Here is a 23,759-nt window from a genome sequence, read left to right on the forward strand (position 1 = left end):
CTTCAGCAAGAGTCACTAAAACCGGTAGTGCAATAAAAAATTTTCTTTTTTATAGGCTCTTTTAGTCACTGCTGTTCCCCGATGCGTTCTGTCTGCGTTGCCCAGGGGGTCTGCGCCCTTCCCACCCCCCCCCTCTCTGTTAGTGCAAGAACGTCCTTGGGGTTCAGAAAAAAAACCCGATTGCTGCCACCCCAGGAAAGGGAAATTCGGTTTCGTTGTTATGGGGTGGGGCCACACCATTAGTAACAAAGAAACAGAATTTCTGGAGGATGAGGCCCAGAAATCAGGATTTTAAAAAGATTCCCAGGTGATTCTAATGTGCAGCCAAGGTTGAGAACCACTGCTATAGACTGAAAAAAGACTATAGACTAAAATAACATTTTAATAGACTAACATCCATGCCTTACAGACCAAAGCTTACACGCATTGGCTGTGGTGTGGCTGGTGAGCACTCATCAGTTCCACTCTGGTTGCACAAAGGGAGTCCTGAACTGACACCAATTCTCCAGTGAATTAATGCCCTGGAAGCCAACGAGCAGACCAGCTGCAGTCAGGAGGGCCGAGGGCTGGGGCTTAGGACCGGTGGTCTCAGCACTCTCAGCTGGGCAGCCTTGGGCAGGAGACTCCTGTCCTCAGGCTCCGTGGCCTCTCCTGAGAAGCGCAGAGACCACCTTCCTACAGGGCTGTGTGAGGACTAGAGGAAACATGTGGAATGCAGTGCCCAGAACATCCTAAATGCTCAATAAATGTCAGCTTTTACCATTAGAAACAAGGAAACTGACGGTGGACATCACTTGAAGAAAGGAAGAGTAAGACAGTGGTTCGATCAGAAAAATTAGTGAGGTCTCCAGAAAATCTTGGGATTTCCTAAATCAAATCCCTGAGAAGCCGGCAGAGGTGTCACCTGGTGCTCTGCAGCGCGACAAACACAAACACGCAGTTGGCAGTTGGGCAATGCTGTGTTCCTGTCACTGGCGGCAGCCAGTTCTCCAGTTTACAGGAGCACAACACGTCTCCACTCACCCCACTCACTGTCACAGCAGGCCGGGCGAGTTATAATTGGCCTTAATTGGCACTTACAGGAGCTTTAACATTCCTTACCTGCTGCCAAGGAGCACTTGAAAGGGGGAGAAAGTATTTTCAAACTTAGAAATACCAAGCAATTCATTCAGCTGTGGGTCTGCTATCCACAATCAGATTAGCTTCACCAAGAACTGTTGCTGTGTTATTACCCAGGATTTATAGGTCCTCACCCCGGAGAGGAGAGGTGGGCCATGAAGTCGAAAGGGGCTATTTCATGTTCGGGCTAAGAGCACCACAGCCTTCCTCTGGCTGCCATCATCTGACCTTCAGGGCTCAGTCACACTTCATGTTGTCCTCTTTCAACTGTTCCGATTGTTCAAAGGCAGACAAAGTTTAACCTCATGGCCTGATTTATATAGGCTTTGTGTTAACCACAGTCTGACCTCAGCCCAGTCATTACTTGATACACAAAGTGACACTGTTAAAAAGCGACAAAATCGCCTAGCTGGTTTGGCTCCATGGATAGAGCGTCGGCCTGCATACTAAAGGGTCCCAGGTTCGATTCCAGCCAAGGACACATGCCTGGGTTGCGGGCTTGAACCCCCTAGTAGGGGGTGGGCAGGAGGCAGCCAATCAATGATTCTCTCTCATCATTGATGTTTCTATCTCTATCCCTCTCCCTTCCTCTCTGAAATAAAAACATTTTTTTTAAAAGGTGACAAAATCACATTGAATGTGAGGAGGATAAAGAGATCTGAAATAAAAGTGGCCCTTCAAGTAATCTCACCCAATCCTTTAGGAGACGACACATGCTGCAGAGAGGAATAGCAGCATCACAGAACTAGATTTCTTCCCTGAAGGTAAATTCCACAAGAATGAATAGAAATTTTCCAGCAGTGTTGGGAAATGTGCCTGTAATTGTTTAAATGAATATTTTTAAAAATCATCACTTATTTTGAAAGTGCTCTGCCTCATCTACTAGTATATATATATAAGCCTAAGCGATCAAATGACTGAATGACGGAATGACCGAACGACCGGTCACTATGACGCGCACTGACCACCGGGGGCAGATGCTCAACGCAGGAGCTACCCCCTGGTGGTCAGTGCGCTCCCATAGTGGGAATGCCGCTTGGCTGATGGACCACCAGCGGCCCACCAGCCTGGTGGCAGCCAATCACTCCCTCAGTAGTCCTGCAGGTCCAATCTCTGGAGAACCGGGCCAGGCACCGACGGACAGCACAATCCCAACAGTACCACAGGCCTCCTAGAAGTCAACCTCAGGCACCATGGCTGCTTCCCCTCTCTAAACACTCCTCAAGGAGAAACAATATAAAAGCGGCTGCCAGGTTGCTCCCGACAACTGGCGTGAATGTCAGCGGGACAGATCTGGATCCTGGGCCAGCAAGGGCATCCCACCGCCTGCCCGGAGGGCTTATTGCGTCCTTATTGCGTCCTGCACTCCCCCAAACCCACTCAGCACAGGCACCAGATGCAGGGCTCACAACTGGTGAGTGCTGCTGCTGCTGCTGCGTGAGCCTCTCCCAATCACAACTGACTGGGTGAAAGCCTGCGGCAGGCGCAGTGGGGCTGGGATGAGCGGGAGTGGGAGGCAGGAGCAGCAGGCGAAGTTGGACTGCTGGTTTTGGCCTAATCCCCACAGGCTACCCTGAGAGACCCCCAACCGTGCATGAATTCATGCACAAGGCCTCTAGTATCATTAATACTCAAATTTAGAAGCTACATGCCTCTCTGGTAGTAATACAGTTTTTAGAGAAATTTACTTCAAAGTCAGATTACAATTAAGCATATCTGTGTGTAGAACAATGTAAGAGGCTTCAGAAAAAGAAATGGATTTGGAAAAATAAATAAAACACCTATTCCTGGTGGTGATAATCTCAGACATGGCTAGTAGAGATATAAAGTCTTACAGCCTTTTTGGGAAACACTCTAATAGCAGCTATTAACAATGCAAATAAATATCCTTTCTGACCCAGGAAACTCCATCCCATAGAGAAAAATCACCAGCAGTTGAGGGCATCCATAGCAGGGTAGTTACTGCTGCTTTGTTCAGAGGTAAAAAATAGGAAACAAAGTCAGTGTCCACAGAGGGTGTGGCTGAGGAGGGCCTGCACAGCATACCTTAGAACAGATAGCAATCATTAAAAAGAGGGCATTAGTGTTATCCTGGGATGTGAATGGGTTTCCAGGCAGTATTGTTGAGTAAAAAAGAAGCAGAAGTGTGCAGAATAGGATACGTTATTTTTTTTTTTTGGGGGGGGGGGGAAGGGGTAGAATTATGACTCAAAGCCCCTGCTAATAAAACATGGGATTATATGTGCCTGTATAGAGTTACAGCATGAGAAAAAAATGTAGAAGAATGTCTACTAAGTTTCACACTAAGAACAAATTACATAAATGGTTAGAGAAAAAGAGGCTGTTAGAGTTGGAGAAGATGGGAGGCAGACGAGCCAATGAAAAAGAGAAAAGTAGGTTTAAGTGAAAATAGGATGTTTGAGATTATTCTACTTGCATATCTATGTAAATATATATGTATATATGTATGTGTGTATATATATATTCATGTGCGAATCAAAAAATCCATAGAGAAACTAATTTAGTTATAAAAAAAATGCACTGTGAAGACAGCTGAAAAAAATTTAAACATTATGAAATTCTGGTATGATAACAAACAAGTTATTCTGATTAAGACACCCATTTCATTTGTTTGGCTAAGCAAATTCATTCAATTAGCACAACTGAGCACAGAAAGAATCACACAGAAAAAGGCCTATTAGCCACACTGGCAAAACAACATCTTAACTTTCAAAAGCTCACTACAAATCCAGTATTACGAATTCTGACAACCTTTTAAAAATATCAAGCATAAGAAACACTGAAACAAATTCCATTCTCGAGTTCACTGTTGAGCGTAGGAAATTACAAATCAAGAACTCTATCATGTGTGATTGGGGGTTTACTGTTTGTATCTTACCAGGTGTACTGGTTAATAATGCGGATTTTTTTTTCAATAGATGGAGTTACACATATGTTGATATATATGCAATTTGATATGTATGCTTTTTTGTTGTATTGACAACAAGCTTCAAAACTTTATATGTCAAATTTGCTGAAGGTGTTACCATCATAGATATTTTTACGCTTAAAAATGTCGAATTTCATGCCAAAAAAAAGAGCATTTGCGGGAAGTTTTAATTCATTACTTTATTTTGAAGAAAAAGTTATCGTATACTTCGGGAAGCTTATGGTGAACATGCTCCATTTCAAGATACTTGTGAATGCTGGTTTACACGCTTTTTTTTTTTCAGGAAATGGAAATCATTTTTATTATGCTGAGAGAAAAGGTACTTTTGTTTATAATGTGATTTAATTTTTAAAAAATTTAATTATAGCTTTTAATATAAAGCTTTAGATTCTAAAAACATAATAGTAATTACAATAGACACTATTGAATTCTTTTCTTACATAGATATTTCTACTCAATTTAAGAACTCATTTAACAATGAGGCTTAATATCACATTTATTTGCTACCTTACATGTATCTTTTTTTTTATTAAATCTTTATTGTTCAGATTATTACATTAGTTCCTCTTTTTTCCCACCATAACTCCCCTCTACCCAGTTCCAACCTCACCCTCTGCCCTCACTCCCCACCCACTGTCCTCATCCATAGGTGCACAATTGTTGTCTAATCTCTTCACTCACCCCCACACCTCTTCCTCCTCCCCACCCCCCAAGAATAGTCAGTCCATTCCCTTTCTATGTCCCTGGTTCTGTTACAATCACCAGTTCATCAAATTATTTATTCACTTGATTTTTAGATTCACTTGTTGATAGATGTGTATTTGTTGTTCATAATTTGTATCTTTACCTTTTTCTTCTTCTTCCTCTTCTTACAGGATACCATTCAGCATTTCATATAATACTGGTTTGGTGGTGATGAACTCCTTTAGCTTTTTCTTATCTGTGAAGCTCTTTATCTGGCCTTCACTTCTGAATGATAGCTTTGCTGGATAAAGTAGTCTTGGTTGTAGGTTCTTGGTATTCATCACTTTGAATATTTCTTGCCATTCCCTTCTGGCCTGCAAAGTTTCTGTTGAGAAATCAGCTGACAGTCATATGGGTACTCCCTTGTAGGTAACTGATTTTCTTTCTCTTGCTGCTTTTAGGATTCTCTCTTTGTCTTTTGCTCTTGGCATTTTAATGATGATGTGTCTTGGTGTGGTCCTCTTTGGATTCCTTTTGTTTGGGGTTCTCTGCGCTTCCTGGACTTGGAAGTCTATTCCTTTCACCAGGTAGGGGAAGTTTTCTGTCATTATTTCTTCAAATAGGTTTTCAATATCTTGCTCTCTCTCATCTTCTGGCACCCCTATAATTCGGATGTTGGTAGGCTTGAAGTTGTCCCAGAGGCTCCTTACACTATCTTCGTATTTTCGGATTCTTTTTTCATTTTGCTTTTCTGGTTGGGTGTTTTTTGCTTCTTCGTATTTCAAATCTTTGACTTGATCCTTGCGACCCTCTGGTCTGCTGTTGGGAGTCTGTATAATATTCCTTATTTCAGTCAGTGTATGCTTAATTTCTAGTTGGTCCTTTATCACAACATCAAGGGTCTCATTAGATTTCTTGAGGATCTCACTACATTTATCGGCGGTCTTACCAGTCTTTTCGAGGATCTCACTACATTTATCGGCGGTCTCACCAGTCTTTTCGAGGGCCTTACTCAATTTATCGGCGGCTTCTAAACAGTTCTTTAAAGACCTTAAAAGTGTGGTTTTAAACTCTATAGCCAACAGTTTGCTTTCCTCCAATTCTGTCGTTTGTGTCCTGTTTCTTTGTCTCGGCATTTTTTATGCTTCGCTGTGTCGATAGAGTGCCTTTCTGTGCTAAGTGTCTCAATTACCTGAGGTAGACACTCTTGGTGCACCCCCTTGTGGGCTTTGTGCACAGTCTTGTTGTGGTTAAGCCTTGATTGTTGTAGTTATCACTGTGGGGAATTGACCTCCAGGCCAATTGGCTGTGGGAATCAGCTGTGTCTGCGGTGGGAGAACTTCTGTGCTGGAGACACCCCTCTGGGGCTAGACTTGCTTCGATGGGGCTTTGGTGCTCACTGAGTCTGCCCCCTGAGTGTGTCTTTTATGGTTCCACGGAGCTGCAAGCTGGGTGGTCCCACTCTGACCTCTGGGCTTCCTGGCTCCTGGATCTCTAGGGAGGTGCTAATCTAGCCTTTGCCTGAGGCTATCCAGCAAAAGCCTCCCTGCAGGGCTTGGGCGGGGCGGGTCCCACGGGATCAACAGGGCGGGATTAGCAATTATGGCTGCTCTCAGTCTTGCCCTCAGAGGCTCTGCTTCTCAGTGTCCCAGTAGTCGCTGCAAGCCCCACGGAGAGAAAGCTGCCCTAGGGTTCTGAGCGATGCCAGACAGTCCCGCTTCTCCCGTATGAGTCTGGGTCCTTAGAGACTCGCCCGGAACTGGAGCTCAGAGCCTGAGACTCCCTCCCGATTGAAAACGACAACCGCGCCCTCAGCCTCCAGCCCGCTCCACATGCACTCCGAACCTTAATATTTTACTTCAGCACTGCGCCTCCTCTGAGCCTCGGTATGCTTTTCTCTTTCCTCCTAGTTGTAGAACTTCCACTCAGCCAGCCTTCCTGTGGTTCTGGATGATGTCCGTTCCGTCTTTTAGTTGTATTTTTGAAGTGGTTGTTCGAGGCAGCAAACTCCCGTGTTTACCTATGCCGCCATCTTGGTTTCTCCGGTTTACAAGCTTTAAAGTGATGATTTTGATGTGAAAGACAAAGAATGTCCAGGTCAACCAAAAAAGTTTGAAGACCAATAATTACAAGCATTATTGGATGAAGATGCGTGTCAAACTCAAAAACAACTTGCAGAAAGATTAAATGTTGTTCAGCAAACAATTTCTGATCGTTTACAAGCAATGGGAAAGATTTTAAAGGAAGGAAAATGGGTGCCACATCAACTGAATGAAAGACAAATGGAAAACTGAAAAGTCATCAGTAAAATGTTGCTTCAGCGACAGGAAAGAAAGTCTTTTTTGCATCGAATTGTGACTGGCGATGAAAAGTGGATTTATTTTGAGAATCCCAAACACACAAAATCATGGGTTGATCCAGGTCAACCATCAACATCGACTGCAAGGCCAAATTGCTTCGGAAAGAAGAAAATGCTCTGCATTTGGTGGGATCAGGAAGGTGTGGTGTATTATGAGCTTCTAAAACCAGGTGAAACCGTTAATACTGATCGCTACCGACAACAAGTAATCAATTTGAACCACGCTTTCATCGTGAAATGACCAGAATGTGCCAGAAGACATGGCAAAGTTACTTTGCTTCATGATAACGCACCATCACAGACTTCAAAACCAGTTAAAGACACGTTAAAAGATCTTGCCTGGGAAGTATTAACCCACCCGCTGTATTCACCAGACCTTGCTCCCTCAGATTACCACTTGTTCCAATGGATGACACACACACTTTCTGAGCAGCACTTCAAAACGTACGAAGAAGTGGAAAATTGGGTCTCTGAATGGTTTGCCTCAAAACAAGAAAAGTTCTATTGGGACGGTATCCACAAATTCCCTGAAAGATGGGGAAATGTGTAGCTAGCAATGGACATTACTCTGAATACAGCACTTTTGATGTTTCTCTTGAGATTATCGTGTTTTCTTTGATTACAAAATCCGCTATTATTAACCAGTACACCTAGTAATTTATTTTAAAGTAAGATAATTACCTTCTTTGATATCTGTCTGTCTGTCTGTCTCTCTCAAACTTTCAAACACACAAAGGAAAGGGTATACAATTTCTTTGAAGTTCAATTTGATAACTGTTGTCTTAAAAACAAAATGTAGAAGTAAACCTAAGACTGAGATTTTTATACAAACAATCTGGAATCAGGAAGGAAATAGCTAAAATTAGGCACTGCCCCCTTGGGGCCCCAAAACCAGTGTGTTTCATGGGCTTGGACTAGATACAGCGGTCGCCAACCAGTGGTCCAAATGGTTGGCGACCGCTGGACTAGAACATGAATGGAAGGTATTATGCCAACCTGCTAGCAGGTGCTACAGCAAGCATGTCCAACTTGGGGCCCACACGAATATCTTTGCGGCCCAGCCAATATAATGGTATGTAAGAAATATTGTTTTTTAAAAAATATATTTTATTGATTTTACAGAGAAGAAGGGAGAGGGATACAGAGTTAGAAACATCGATGAGAGAGAAACATCGATCAGCTGCCTCTTGCACACCCCCTACTGGGGATGTGCCCGCAACCAAGGTACATGCCCTTGACCGGAATCGAACCTGGGACCCTTCAGTCCGCAGGCTGATGCTCTATCCACTGAGCCAAACCAGTCAGGGCTAAGAAATGTTTTAATAAAAATTTCATAATTTAGTTTTTACAATATCCTGTTATACATAATTATTAATAATGAACTACAACGTTCGCTAATGACTGATTACTATAATCGTGTTGCATTCATTTCCCTTACGCGGCTTATCGCAGGTGCACCATTTCTCTCCACTAACACTAGCAGCGAATATTTTAGCAGCCGATGGCCATGTCATTAGTCTTGTACTGACTTGTTTGGTGTGCGCAACAGGAAATATTTTGCTTTCGGAGAACAAGAAAAATAGGTTTATTTGCGTTATGCTTATTAATTTGTGCAGTTATTCAGTGTCTGGTAAGTTAATGTTCAAGAAAAAACATTAATTTTTATTAAAATGTTCTATTATTTTATGTTAACGATTACTCATTTATTTTAGCCTTTTGTATTCAGCATGTCTCTATTGAAATAAACCTATGTTTCTATGAAAACTGAAGCTTTTGTTTTTTTGCGGCCCACATAAACTTAAACCTTGTTTATTTGACCCGTTAGCCTTTGAGTTTGACATGCTTGTATTACAGCATAAGGAAGCAATGAAAACTCCCTCTCCTGGTCATATGTAAGACCACAGCTTCACAGGGTTGAAATAGCAGGTGTGTATGTATCTTTAATAGTCAACATACAAATTAGTCTTGTGAAAGGATTGTCAGGAAAAAAATCCTTTAGCAAGTATAACCAAAATATGGTTTATATCCTAAAATGTCCCCTTTAAACTCTGAAGCTCAGCCACGCTAATGATTTATACATGCAGCAGACAGGTCAAGAGCAGCACTGTTGAGTATTAGCAACTTATTTATTGGTGGTGCTAGGAAGTCACATTTTCACCGCCCCCTCATGGTGACATGAATCACAAATTACAACAGTTCAATAAGTCACAGTATACTAACCTGAAGGGCATCTATGACCGACCTCCATGTGGAGAATACCTACACAGAAGTACTGACAGACATTCCCAAAGAATGGTCCTAAAGCATTGTGTAATAATGCAATTCTAAAAATCAAAATGTCTGTCAGTAGGGGACTGGTTAAATTAATTTAAATACATTAATAAAGTGGAATAGGCAGTCTTTGAAAAGAAAGTAGGGGTTAACTTCCAAAATAAAAAAGGGGTTAACACAACTTAACAAAAGGAAGAAAAACAATCCAATTTAAAAATGAGCAAAAAACCTAAATAGACACTGCTACAAAGTGGTCATACAGAAGGCCAAGAGACATGAAAAAATGCTCAAAGTCAATCATCAGAGAGATGCAAATTAAAATGACAATGAGGTATCACCTCACACTTGTCAGAATGGCTATCATCAATACATCAGCAAAAGACAAGTGCTGGCGAGGTGTGGAGAAAAGGGAACCCTAGTACATTGCTGGTGGGAATACAGACTGGTACAGCCACTATGGGAAAACAGCATGGAGTTTACACAAAAAAATTAAAAATGGAAGTGCCATTTGACCCAGGGATCCCACTCTTAGGAATATATCCTAAGAAACCTAAAACACCCATCAGAAAGATTATATGCATCCCTATAGCAGCATAATTTACAAAAGCTAAAATCTGGAAACAGACAAGTTCCCATTAGTAGATGAGTGGATGAAAAAGCTGTGGTACATTTACACCATGGAATACCATGCAGTTGTAAAAAAGAAGGATCTCTTATCCATTGAGACAGCATGGAGGGACCTGAAGAGTATTATGCTAAGGAAATAAACCAGTCAGAGAAAATAAGTATCACATGATCTCACTCATGTGTGGAATGTAATGAACAAAATACACTGATGAAGAAAACAGACCCAGAGACATAGAAGCATGGAACAGATACCTAATCTCAGAGAGAAGACAGGAGTAGAGGGGTGGGGAGAGATTAACCTGGGGAACTTATATGCATATATGCATAGTCTGTGGACACAGACAATAGTGTGGCGAAGGCCTGGGAGGGGTGGGTGTGGGATAGAGGGGGTCAATGGGGGAAAAAAGGGGGACATCTGTAATACTTTCAACAATTAAGATAAATTTTAAAAATAAAAAGGAGTAATATGCGTTAACATGGAAAAATAAGGCAGATTATTAAGTTTCGAAAGTAGGTTTATAACGAATCTAATTTTTCATGTGTGTAAAAAAACAAGAAGTATTCAGCCAAATACTGTTTTGCTCAGCCAGGACTGGAAAGCTTCCCAGGGTGCATGGTAAACTGTACCCCTGAGAAGTAAGGTGGAGAAGATTTATTCATTCTGATTGCATAGTTATCCTCCTGTTGTGGGTTACTTTTAAAAAAATGTTTTATTGATTTTAGAGAGAGAGGAAGGGAGAGGGAGAGCGAGATGGAAATGTCAATGACAGAGAAACATCAGTCAGCTGGCCCCTGCACAACCCCTACCAGGAATCGAGTCTGCAACCTGGGCATGTGCCCCAACCAGGAATTGGACCGGCGACCTCTTGGCGCATGGGACAATGCCCAACCAACTGAGCCACACCGGCCTTACTTTCTTGTTTATTTTTAAAAAATTTAATTGATTTTTGGAGAGAGAAGGGAGAGGTGGTGGGGGTGGAGAGCAAGAGCAATGTGAGAGAGAAACATGGACTGGTTCCCTCCTGTACTCGCCCTGACCTGGGATCGAACCCACAACCTAGGTATGTGCCCTGACCAGGAATTGAACCTGAAACTTTGGTGTACAGCCAGGGTGGTTAATTGTTTTTTAAAAAACAATGTATATTACTGTTGTTAATAATAATAAGAAATATATGTGTTTTTGTTTCTTTAATCAGCAAGTTTTTGTTACCCAAATTAGAGCATAAGAAGTCCCAGGAAAGTGTACACATCCTCTTTTGTTTTCTAGCTTATATGACTAAATTACTTATATGACTACAAAAAACAAAAACAAAACAAACAAAATCTCAAAAGAATAAAAAAAAGACTCCAAAGTTTGACATCTCTGCAATAATTATTTTCTATTCCTAGAATCTTTAGGGGGGAAAAGCCCATATACAAATTGAAAGAACCCCAGGATCCACAAGCTAAGTAAATTCATCCAGTTGCTTGAGCCAAAAACCCCATGAGTCATTCCTCATCCTTTCTTTTCCCATCTCTCTCATCAGTCCAACAGCAGGCCCTGCTGGCTTTCTATTTCCCTGCTGATTCCTATTCCATCCACACCTCAGCCTCTGCTGCAACAATCCAGCTCTCACCTGGCCTAGCACAACACAGCCCACCAATGGTGTCCCAGCTCCCTGCATTCCATAGACCAACCTGAGTCAGATCAAGACACTTCCTTGCTCAAAGCCCTCTGGTGACTTCACCTTGCCTACGTAGTCCAATCCTGATTCCTTTTGTGGCTTGCAGGGCGCAGAATCCTCTGGCCCAGCCCCTCTTTCTCCAACCTTAACCTGGACCCCTCTCCTTGCACACGGCTTTTGTACCTCCTCACTGGTCTTTCTGCCAAATCCATTTCCACCTCCGATCTCTGCACTTCCGTGTGGAACACCGGTCCTCCAGATCTTCAAATGGAGGCTCTTGTTCATCATGGGGCTTAAATACCAACTTCTCAGAGCAGCTTTCTTTGACTACCCTTATCTAAAGTGTCTTTCCGCGGCCACTCTTTCTCACATTATTCCTAGCATTTATCATAATCTTATTTTACCTGATTTTGTCTTTCTTGTGCCACCCTCCCTAAACAGAATATAAGCTGCATGAAATCAATGACACTGCTTTTCTAGTTCAGTAGAGAGCAATGCCGAGAACAGACAGCAGTACTCAATAAATATTTGTTAAATACACAGATAACATCATTGCCAGTTAGTTTTTAAGAAAACCTCAAAAACATAGATAAGAAAGACACAGATTTCAGTATGAGAAAAAAATCAATACATTTTATAACTAGAAATGAAAGTGTTGCTCCTACAAATGGTATAAGTAACACCACTAAAAGGTGCCTGCTTATTACACAACAGGAAAAAGATAAAATCATATTAGCACTATTTGGCTTATGGCAAAGAAAAATCTGAATTCACTGCATTCACTTTACATCATGCTATTGAGTGACAAGGAGCTTAGGTCAAATGGTCAACTGGGAATTTCCTTCGAGAGTTAACATAGCTTCCACCTTGACACGGTTCACGTTTTGATGCGCCTGCTCTGTTAGCTCCCTTCCCTGGCTCAGCCCCCAACTGCTGCAGGAAGGCCTGGCAAGGTGTTTCTGAAGCAAAAGAGCCAAGTATTTTTTGGCTCTGCAACAAGTTTCAACCTTTATACTGACTGCAGAAATAAATATGCCAACCAATTCTCTAAAGAAGCTACAAAATATTATGAGGCTGTAACAAAAAGAGGAGGAGTTTGGCTTTGACTAGCTACTATGATTTAGGGTTAAATAAAGTAGAACACTCTGAAGAGAAATCTAAGGATTGGACTACAACAAATATCTATCTACTATCATTATGTCTTCAAATTACATGTTCTCTCTGAGATAATGGGTTAACAATGCTGACCCAGCTACTCTAAGCAAAATTAAAATTCTACCAGAGCTAGAATATGTCACCAGGATAATTTTGTGACAGATGACATTCATTACATCTTCTCTAGATTTTCTTTTAACTCCATACATCCTTATTATACACAAGAGAAATAGAAATGAGTTGTCAGAAAACCTGCCCTAGTATATTAAAAAAATCCTATTAATTTATTGATTCGACAGGGAATGAAGAGAGAGAGAGAGAGAGAGAAGAGAGACATTGATTTGCTGTTCCACTTATTCATTGATTGCTCCTTGCATGTGCCCTGACTGGGGATCGAACTCACAACCTTGGCTTATCTGGATAATGCTCTAACCACTGAGCATCGGGCCCGGGGATGGCCTGGTACATTTTATCTGTATGAATGAAATTTAATTTAGGAGTTTTATCTGTAAACTGGGAATAAAACCATCCATTCAGTGGGTCTTTAAGAATAGGAAATGAGGTAATACATGCACTTTGTAAATCATCAAGTGCTATTAAAAATTATTATTAGTCTCTGAACTTTTAAATGAATGCCAATCCTAAGAAGATTAACTATCACTGATGTTTCAAAGTAGAAAATACCTAGATAATAAAAATATAGTAGCCCTGCCGGGGTAGCTCAGTTGGTTATAGCATCGTCTTGATACACCAAGATTGTGGGTTCAATCCCCAGTCAGGGCACATACAAGAATCAACCAATGAATGCATCAATAAACAGACTTCTCTCTCTCCTTTCCTCTCTTTCCCCTTAAAATGAATAAATAAAATATTTAAAAAATTTTTTTTAATTTAGTGGCCAAATTTAGCTAGCATCCTGGAAAAAAAAAAAGAAACATTTTTCTTTATCCCAAAACAAAGTTACTAAATAGCCAAATAAAATAACTCATTCAAAATATCTAAAGCTGTTACTCCATGTAATCAATCAGATGGCAAAAATGGAGGTCATTATGCATTAAACAGTACAGCCTCTGCTTTGTGATGTAGGTTAGCTTAACTCCAGGATGGCAGTCACTGCTCAACTGTGTGAAGTGTCAACAGGAGGAATCAGCATTTTGCCAGAACCAGCCCACTGGATCTCACAGAGTAAGACTCAGTTTGCTCTTATGCTACTGTTCTTTGAAACCCATTAATTAGCTTTAAAAGTACAAGCAATTTCTATTTACTCATCCTCTGATAAAAAGGACATTTTAGGTAAATAGAACTTATGCAAGTGGAGAAAACTATAACATCGCAGCAGTGTTTCTGCGAGTGCTACTTTCACAACATTATGGAAAAGCCACATTTATGACATCCCTCCCTGTGAGCAGAAGTCTGAGAGTGGGGCAGATGTTTTACACTGAGGCCAGATTACAATGCCACTGACAGCAACTGGTAGGGGCTCAATGCATAAAATCAATAGAAAAATGGTAAGGGGTGTTTATCTATATTCCTTTTGCAGATCAACATGAGATTCCAGGATTCTGCTTCCTAGGTGTGGCATTTGCTAGAGCTAAGGTTCGCCCTCAGTGGAGAGCTCCCTGAACAGAAGAGGAAACCAAATCCAAAAGCTGGTGTTTCCCAAAATATTGAGTAGCTATCACTCCCCAACTTTAATAACATTAAGTTGCAAGTGAAAAGTTTCCAAATTTCTTTCAATTCTTCTGATAACATCACACTAGCACGTGGATTTCAACAAAGAGAGCAGGCCTAGGGCTCTGAGCTGGCACTAGCAAGAGCATCAAAGAATTTAATCATCAAAGAAAAATATTAAGTGGAATTAAGTAAATAAATCATAAAGATGGAACCCAATGGATTAAAATTGAGAAAAGGTGGCAGAGGCACCTGTGATTTCAGAGGTCTTGCTTTGGGACTCAGGGCTGAGCCAAAAGGTGAATCAGTGGGTCAGCCTGACTAATATGAGGCAAAATACTTCAATGGCTGATATTCGAGCTGAGTTTCAATTAATTACAGAGATTCTAATTATGGCACCTGTCTGAGCTGAATTAACACCACTCACTTATTTCACCCAGATAAAGATCACCCCATGTCTGCATAAGAGAGGTTGAGAGAGATTGAGGTATTCTTCATAAGCAAACTCAAAGAGAAGCAGCAGACACAGAGCACTTGGAGCTTATCAGAATCACCTGGGAAACTCTTTCAACCTCAGAGGCACCCACAAGTCATCAGTTGGTCCTACCTATTCAGACTCATAGTAAATGTATGTAAATAGGACTACACATTTTGTGCTATTCAGTAGCCAATTTAGGCCCAACACATTTATCACTAACTGATTTGCTGAGATTCCCAACTTAGGTGTTTCTGGCCCTAGGAATTTCACCATCTCAGCCCTCCTCCACACTAAAAGTTTTAGAGACAATGTGCCATTTCCAGCATATAATACAAACAGTTAAAAACCAGTTTAAGAAAACAGGGCCTCCTGTCATGCCATCCTTGCTAGACTCAAATCTCTGAGTGCGGACCTGTGTCAGTCTGACTCAACAATCAGACTATGTGAAACTGGATGTGCCAAAATGACACTACCTCACTCACCATCATTGCTCACATGGAAATCCCGGTTAACTGTTAACTCCCAAAAAGGCAGCTTAGCTAGCAAAAAAGTTGTGGCCTCTTACTACTCTGGATAATAAGCTGCTCACCAATTCAGAACATTACCACCAACATCAATTGGTTTACAAGTCTCGCTGAATGGTAGCTTCCTTCCCTGTGCTGGCAGCAGCAGTTTTAAAGTTACTGCCTGTTGGATTTTGAAGCAACTGCTCATTTGTTCATAAAAGTCACAGATAAATATCAGCAATACATGAATTCACAGAAAACTGCCCACACATTGTCATCAAAAGATAAGAAAGTAGAATCCCTCCCTTGGCAGGTATGGGTTCTTCCTAACTTGTAAAAATGGACTGCCATGGCCACCGGAAAAGATTCTGAATTTGAAAACCTTTTTCTGGTGTTAATTTTGGGAAGCAAACAAGTAAGAATGAAATTACAATGAAAAAAAGAATGGGTTTCCAAATTACTTTTTCCTGTTATAACCACTGTCCCCCAAGACAAAGAGACACTGGCAGCCTTGGGAATAGGTTCTTGGTTCTGGGAGCATGCCCACCTCTCCTTCCCTCCAGGTGAGGAGGTGGCACTCCCAAGCCACTCCAGGGACACCACATGGTGCCTCCCTCCACTCCTGCAGTTGTCCCCAACCCCTCACACCTAGCCATCTCCAAACCTCCTGCTTATTCCATCAGCCTTTTCCTTGGCTGCTGCCTCAAATATGGAATTCCTTCCACATATCCCAGCTGGATTCTGCACTTGGTCATCATCTTTCTGCCAAGGATTCTTCTCTTCTACAACTTTAATATTTTCCTTGCCACTAGAGGGACCAAAGTGCTCTACCCAGTGGCTTTATCAATCACATCTCCTGAGTAGCCACAGAAGGCATTTGAGTATGTGAATCTCGAATTCACATCTGCTCATTTACACATTTGAAGTTAACACAATTCCTTTGTCATTCAAAAGTATCTTATTAGAAGACATTGTGTGTACTAGGTACTGGTAGAGAAAAAGGGTAGAAATATGATTTTAAGACCCTCCCTATTCCCGCACCCTGCTATACATTGATGTTCTAAGAGAGACAGAGGAAAATAAAGAAAATCATCTCCATAAAATGTGCTGTAACAACTGTGTGAAGTGTTTCTGGAAGACGGGACCAAAAAAGTCCCCTTTTTGCCTAAGGATGTCCTGGAAGAGGCTACATACACCTTTAAGTGGGCCTTGATCTGAACTGCAGTTTTCACACTCCCCTCTTTCCCACCTCACTCCCAATCCACTCTGCCCTTAATCCCGAAGGACCACTAAATTGCATCACTCTGGTGCTAAAAAACCTGCAACAAGACTCCCCTAGCACATCAAGGCCGGAGGTGTCTGATGGGCACTGAGGCTGTCTGTGCTAGTCCCAGCTGCCTTTGCACAGAGATCTTGCACATATGGGTACATCAGCTCCAGCCAATGGAGACTCCATATAGTACATTCTAGACAGCCTGGAATTTCCTGCTTCTGCACTTGCTCATATCACCCCAGGTGCCAACCAGGGGCCACCAAATATGGCTGTTCAGTGCACAAATCGTGCCGCTCTAAGTAGCAGCACTGTCTATCCCCACCATGATACTTCCCATTTTAGGGGATTATAGGTGATTTTTTAAAAAGTACTTTCTGCATTTTCCACAATGAACAGGTATTATATGTCTAAAAACTGAGAAGGGAAATTGCATGTGGGAAAAAGAATCCATTTTACTCTTCAGAATAGCCTGCTGTAAGGCTCTTTTCTCTAAGAAGCCTTCTGTGAGTTACTCAACAAGAAGCAATCTGTGCTCTTCCTATTCTTAACACCGTGGACTGTTTTATGACTTCAGACACACACCTTCCTGTATACACATACAGCTGTACCTTTATTTCTCTCTGACCTATTATGTGTCAGGCATTGTATGAAGAGTTTTACACATGCTGTTTCATTTAATCCTCACAGGGAACCTATGAGGTTGCTATTACCATTCCCACATTATAACAAAGGAAGCCAAGGTTGGAAGACTTGTTCAAAGCAAAGAACTAGCCTATAGTTCTTGCAAGTTTAAAAACAGTCTACTGGATTTAAATTTAAATCCAGGCTTCAAAATCCTAACTCCAAAATACTTGCCAACTGACTAATTGCTTCTCCAATACTAGCCTCTGAGAGCCTTAAGCAGGAAGACAATATCTTACTCATCTTTGTACTCACTCTCTGTGCCCACCCCAGGGCCTCATCCACAAGCAGAAACTCAAAGAACCTTCTTACGATTACATAAAATATCTATTCCTTGGGGGAAAATGGTGGGATGTTGATTATGATGGTATGACTCTTAAACAACTGCTGTCCTGACAGCAAGCTCTGAAGGTTTTAGCTTCAAAATGTACCTCAAAGCTCTGCTGTCTCCCCAGCTCTACTGCCCACCTAAGCCTTAGTCTATTATCATCTCCTGCTTTTGACTATTCTCCCTGCTCCCCCGCTTCTCCCACATGTGTAAGTGCGGTGGGCCTGTTACTCCCCACACAAACCATCCAATAGCCCACAAGCTGCTTCTTACTCTGGCATAGAAGCTGTGCATGATCAGGGTCCCTGCCTGTAAGGCCAGACTTTTCTAGTCTCTACTTCCTTCCACTAACCACCCTGCAGCCACACTGGCCTTTCCAGGTTGTGCAATGGCTCTTCTCTCTGTATTGAATGCTCTTATTCCAGGTGGTCACATGGTGGCTCCCTCATCACTTAGGGCTCAGGTCACCAGGGGTCACCTTCTCAGAGGCTTTGATTAAACAGTATCAAAGAAGGACCCCCACTGTGGTATTCTCTGTCTAGAGCCTGCATTTGTGGGAGTGAGGAAAATGAGGAAGAACCTGCAGTTATTTTAAAATGTTTCTCCTTAGTTTTGTCTATTTCTCCAGCAAGAGTTTAAACTCCACAGAGGTAGGAATCATACTACGAGGTGGGTATTCAAATACTTCTGAGTTTTTAGTGAACCAAACTGAGTATTAAACTAAGTTTTATGATCAGAATTTTATTTTAAACATGTTAGGTGGCATTCTGGCAATGCAAAAGAACGTTATTTGGATCCTTTCGTGACTAAACACCCAGTTAACAGGCTTGGAGACTGAAGTCCAGGGATGGCTCAGGGAGGTGCATGAAATCTGATGTCACAACGCGTCATTTAAGTATGTATGTAATTTTGATAGGGAAAATGTCATCGCTTCAACTCATTCACAAATTAGAACATGAGTAGTTCAACTTAGTAAGTTCAACTTAGAACCACTGAACTTGGAAGTTTCAAATTCACATTTCCTTAAAAAAAAAAAAAAAAAAAAGGCCATGTCTCCATATTGGGAATATATTTATAATTTTACCAACCACTAAATTCCCAACCTCAGGATCTAGAAGGAAACAAACCTTTCACTATACTGATGCAATATTTCAAAAGAGATTTTATAAGATACATTTTCTTTTTGTATAATTTCAATATAATACAGAAAATGCACACCACTTTCAAGAAAATACTCAACATCTGACAGGCATTAACCCATTCAATGAATCAGAAAGCCTAGCTCCTGACAGGGGGAGGGATTATATTCTACCTGGGCTGTCGCTGGCCTTCAGTTTTTAATCCTGCTTTACCTTTTACCTCCTAATAATGATTTTTAAATGATTAAGCACTTACCATAATGTGATTGAAATGCCTGCGGTTTGACAACCTGATTGCAGTCGTTACACACCACCAAGTAGAAATCATCATGGGCTGGACAGAGACCAAATATTGGCATGTCTGCAAAAAAAAAAGAGAGCATCACTCACTCCTCTGATCATTATGAAACTATTTGGGGTGGCAGTACTTTCTAAAGGAGCTGCCTGAAGATAAAGTGCACCAGGAAAATGTTACTCCAGTTTAAAAGTAACTGATGTGACACACCAGGATTATTAAGAGAGAAATCAAATCAGGCTTACAGAACACTGTTACAAAGGGTTAAAATAAAATGCACCCTAAATCATCAGTATCCGGTAAAAGGGACATATCTATTGAAATGCAAACAATAAATACATTTGTACAATACAGAAGTTTAGATGAACTCTATTCAGGGTTATTGGAAAGAATCTGCAACCATCCTATATAATAAAGAGGTAATATTCAAATTGACCCTCACTCCATCACACAGTCACAAGATGGCTGCGTCCACAGCGGAGGTGGGGTTCCCATAATAAGCGATCAGCAACCTGAGGCTGTGTGGTGCCGGGCCGGGGGGACCTGAGGGTGTGGCCCCCACCTGGCGGGGCTTGACGGGGACCTGAGGCTGCACCCCCCGCCTGGCGGGGCTTGACAGGGGTGGGGCCGGCCGGGTGTGGCTCTCGCCCAATGGTGGTGGGGCCAGCCAGGTCTGGGTCTCATGTGATTTCGAGGTGCACACGGGTGGGCAGGGACTTGACTCTGGGACCCACGGCATGCCCCAGACTCTGACAGGAGGAAGATTTTCATACACATTTTACTAATTTTCTTTCATATCTGACACTTCTATTATAAGAAAGGGCAAATAGCAATATTAAAGTATTTTCTCTAATTAATTCCCTTTTAACGTGCACAAATTTCGTGCACCGGGCCATTAGTATAAAATGCTTAACAATTCACAAAGCTGAACCACCTAGTGGTTTTATTTGTTTAACTCTGCCTTCTATTCCAGCCACTGGTCTCTGAGTTCTATAAACAGTTAAGAAAGGAAGTAGAGGTTTCACTGAAGAGCAAAATTGCTGGTTTTATCAGTATGCAATACAAAAACAATTATCTGTATATACTTTTCTCAGGTCACAACAACCTCTAGTCCTTTTGCTTACATACTGATGCCACTAGGCAGACAGAACTTCAGTACAAACACAGCATTTCATACAATAACCTCAGTTCAGTTACTAGGACAGAATAAGATACAAGTTGGACTTTTTACAGTAAGAAGTTTAATCTTAATTAAGACAAATGTAAAATTAAATTATCTTCATATACATGAAGTGAAAGTAACTTAAAATACTGATAATATACAGGGTATGGCAAAAGTAGGTTTACAATTGTTTAAATGGAAAATAATACAATAATTAATGAATAGTAATAAAATAAACTGTGTTTCATGTACTCACAACTGTAAACCTACTTTTGCCTACCCCTGTATGGTTAACTGACCATGAACAATTAATTAACAACAATCTAGGGAACAGGGCTAACAGTTCAGATCCAGAATCTAAATCTTCTAAATATTTCAAAATTGATGATTTTAAACAAGTATTTTATACTATATATACTATTTATAATATCTGCAATGAGTGGATAATCAGTACATTTCAATTAGGCAAATATTTTAATAGACCAAGTTTAAAGGGGGTAAAAGATCTAAAAAGCTGATCAGCATCTGCTTTCTTTCTCATAGATTTAATTTAACACTTTCTCCAGCTTGGGTGATCTTGGTGGTGTTAGAGAAAATGTCCTGAAGAGATGTAAAGTGATGATAACCTCTAACATAAAATTACTAATCTAATATTAGCACATGGCTATAGCTGAAATTTTCTTAAACACCTTCTACCACCCTCAACTGCAGAGATTGCTGGCTATGAATCTGAAAAATACCAGGAACCAACATGATCCTGCAATGCAACAGCAGCACCGAGCAGCTTCTATGTGCTGCCATCTCATTCTGTCCTCACAACTGCCGAGGTAGATACCATTATAAGCCCACTCTGAAGAGGAGGAAACTGATTCACAGAGAGGTGCAGTACTTTGTTAAGTCCAGAGCTGGGATTCAATTCTGACAATGCAATGGCTTGGTTTTGGTCCCTTGAAGAGCAGAGAAATATGATTTCTAAAAATTCCTTCCAGATTCCAACTTCAATAGTTTGAAATGTCAGGGCTGAACACCTTTGATGCATAAACTTATTAGATAACATAAGTCTAATAGACTGCTGACTTCTTTGACTAAGCTTAATAATTTAATGAAAAATAAGAGCCAAACAATGTGCTATTTTCCGTGAAAGCATGCCCACACTGAATTAAAACTAAAACATGTAGGGGAAGAAGAAAGGTTATATCCATGGAATGATCAACATGTAAAAAGTCACTTTCCATGGCTATAGTTTCTTGACATGACATTTCATTTTTAAAAATAAAAATTCAAAGTAATTTACCTTAATTTCCATATACCCCTGTACTAAATGCCTCCGATATAGGATAAATAAAAAGGAAAATATGAATTACAGAAATGGTACAATGTTCATAATTTATAGCTAAAAAGTACGAAATGTCTATAAATATAAAATCACCAATTTCATTAGATATTAACTCAGTTTTGTTAATCAAATAGTAGTTAAAACAGCATTAAATCATGCGGTCTCAGTTTAGATTTAGGCCTCTGTGATGTGCTGGTTTTCATGGCTTCCCACAGCACTCAATGTCAAACAATGCTGATTAAAATATATCTCTCTGCCAAATACCAGATACTTCTGGGGACTAGCCAACCCCCCCCCCCACCCCTTTTATAAATAAGGAAGTTTAAAAAAATAAAAAGGGTTACCAATCCTTTCCAATCATAGAAATTCAACTGGCCACAATGATGACTCTGTAGAAAACTGTTCGTTTTTGCTTTGACTCATTTGATCCTTGTATTAGACACAGAAACACTAATAAAACTAAGATGGTGGGGGTCATTCTATAAGGGACCAGGAATCTATACTTCTGTGAGAAATTCAAGTTCCTCAATAACAAGATCATTTGCAATTGATGATGACAGTAATGATGATAACCATAATGGCAATGAGACAGGCTGGAAAACCAGAACACGAATAGGAAAACTGAGACAGATAGCTAAACAGCAGTTTGCAGCCATCTAGTATCTTCCCTAAACCAAAGACACTTAAGAACAAAAGGTTTGCACTTCTCCTCCCCAACCAGAAAGAGGGAAAATAGCTTAAGTCACCCTACTTAGGGAGACAGATCGCAGAAATCCAATTAAGTGCCACTTGCCAACCACACCCAAAGAGAGAGGAAGTTAAGAGAATAAATCTGATTTTGATGAATAGTCTACCGAGATCCTTCCCTAAGACCTCCCCTAAACACCTAGCCTTTAAAACCCCTTGAAAGGGAAGTCCCATCTCATGCTCTCCCTTCCAGAAGCAGGCCCACACCTTTCCTCTCTCTTCCCCTTTTATCCCCCACTAGACATGTGTCTCTTAAACTCTAGGGACCCCGAAAGGCTGGCAACAATGGGCAGCAGCAGGTTGTCCTGGGCAAAGCCCCTGAACCTGTCCCCTAGGCCCCCTTTTCTCTGACTTCTTAGCCAAAGCAGCCCAGCCTAGGCTCATTTCCCCACTAGTCCCTCTCCTGTTATCCTAGGTCCCTCCTTGTTTCACTGTTCCCAGCTTTAATAAGTGACTTCTAAAATTCACTGGACTTGTGTTGTGAAATTTTCCCTGCACGAAGTCAAAAACCCATACACTACTGGCCAGCCCTAGGCAGACCTGCTCAGGGCCTGGTCCCCTTTCCGGTAACAGTAAAACAGTGGCATTTACTGAGAGACTACTTTGCCAGGCCCAGTGCTAAGCACTTTTTATATGTTTTATCCTATAATATAATCCCCATTTTACTGATGAACACATGAACTTGTCTAATATCACCCAGCAAGAAAGCACAAGCAGGATGCAAACTCGGGTTTGCACGACCTGGCAGCTCAGTTCTCAGTCTCTGGCTAGCACAGCCCATCTCCCCAAAAAGCCTCCATGTGAGCACACATGCACACACACACTATCCCTGGTGGAAGAAATATGATGTACTTCTATCTCATCCATGCTACCCTATGAAATCAAGCTCCAGTTATGAAAATCTAAAGCAACTTTAATTTTAGCTTTCTAAATTCTTTACTTTCAGATATCCATATTTGGAAGTAAGCTAGAAGACACAAAATAATTTAAATAAAATGTTGTCTTCACAGGGAAAAAAACACACAAAAACATGAGTTCTATACCCTTTTTCTGCACTAGGACATTCCAGAGGTCCTAGCAACAGAAACAGAATGTGGAATGTTGTGACAACCAGAAACATGAAATAAATTTTGTGGGAGACAAAAATTTTGTTTCTGAATATTTTAATTTTTAAAAAATATTTTTTAAAAATTTATTGTTTGATTTTTAGAGACAGAAAGAAAGGGGAAGGGAGGAAGGAAGGAGGAGAAAGAGAAAAAGAGAGTAAAACATCGACTTGTTGTTCCACTTACTTATGCACTCACTGGTTGCTTC

At 41.0% G+C, this 23,759-nt stretch overlaps 1 protein-coding gene across 9 annotated transcripts in view; it reads right to left on the minus strand.

The window, feature by feature from the left end:
* Positions 1 to 23,759, minus strand: part of ATXN7 (ataxin 7) — a 121,095-nt gene that overhangs the window by 38,810 nt on the left and 58,526 nt on the right. For 8 of the 9 annotated variants that reach the window (XR_002829365.1, XR_002829367.1, XR_002829366.1 and 5 more), the window contains exon 2: positions 19,162 to 19,266. Coding sequence is in view for 4 of the 9 variants with exons in the window: in XM_014456114.2 (XP_014311600.2) it covers positions 19,162 to 19,266 (105 nt within the window). In the remaining 5 variants the exon portion in view is untranslated. Of the gene's footprint in view, positions 1 to 6,598; positions 6,636 to 19,161; positions 19,267 to 23,759 lie in introns of those variants that run through there. The other variant, XM_023754053.1, reaches the window with a different exon arrangement.

The sequence above is a fragment of the Myotis lucifugus genome, unplaced genomic scaffold, assembly GCF_000147115.1.
Source record: "Myotis lucifugus unplaced genomic scaffold, Myoluc2.0 scaffold_55, whole genome shotgun sequence".
In the NCBI taxonomy this organism is placed as follows: Eukaryota; Metazoa; Chordata; class Mammalia; order Chiroptera; family Vespertilionidae; genus Myotis; species Myotis lucifugus.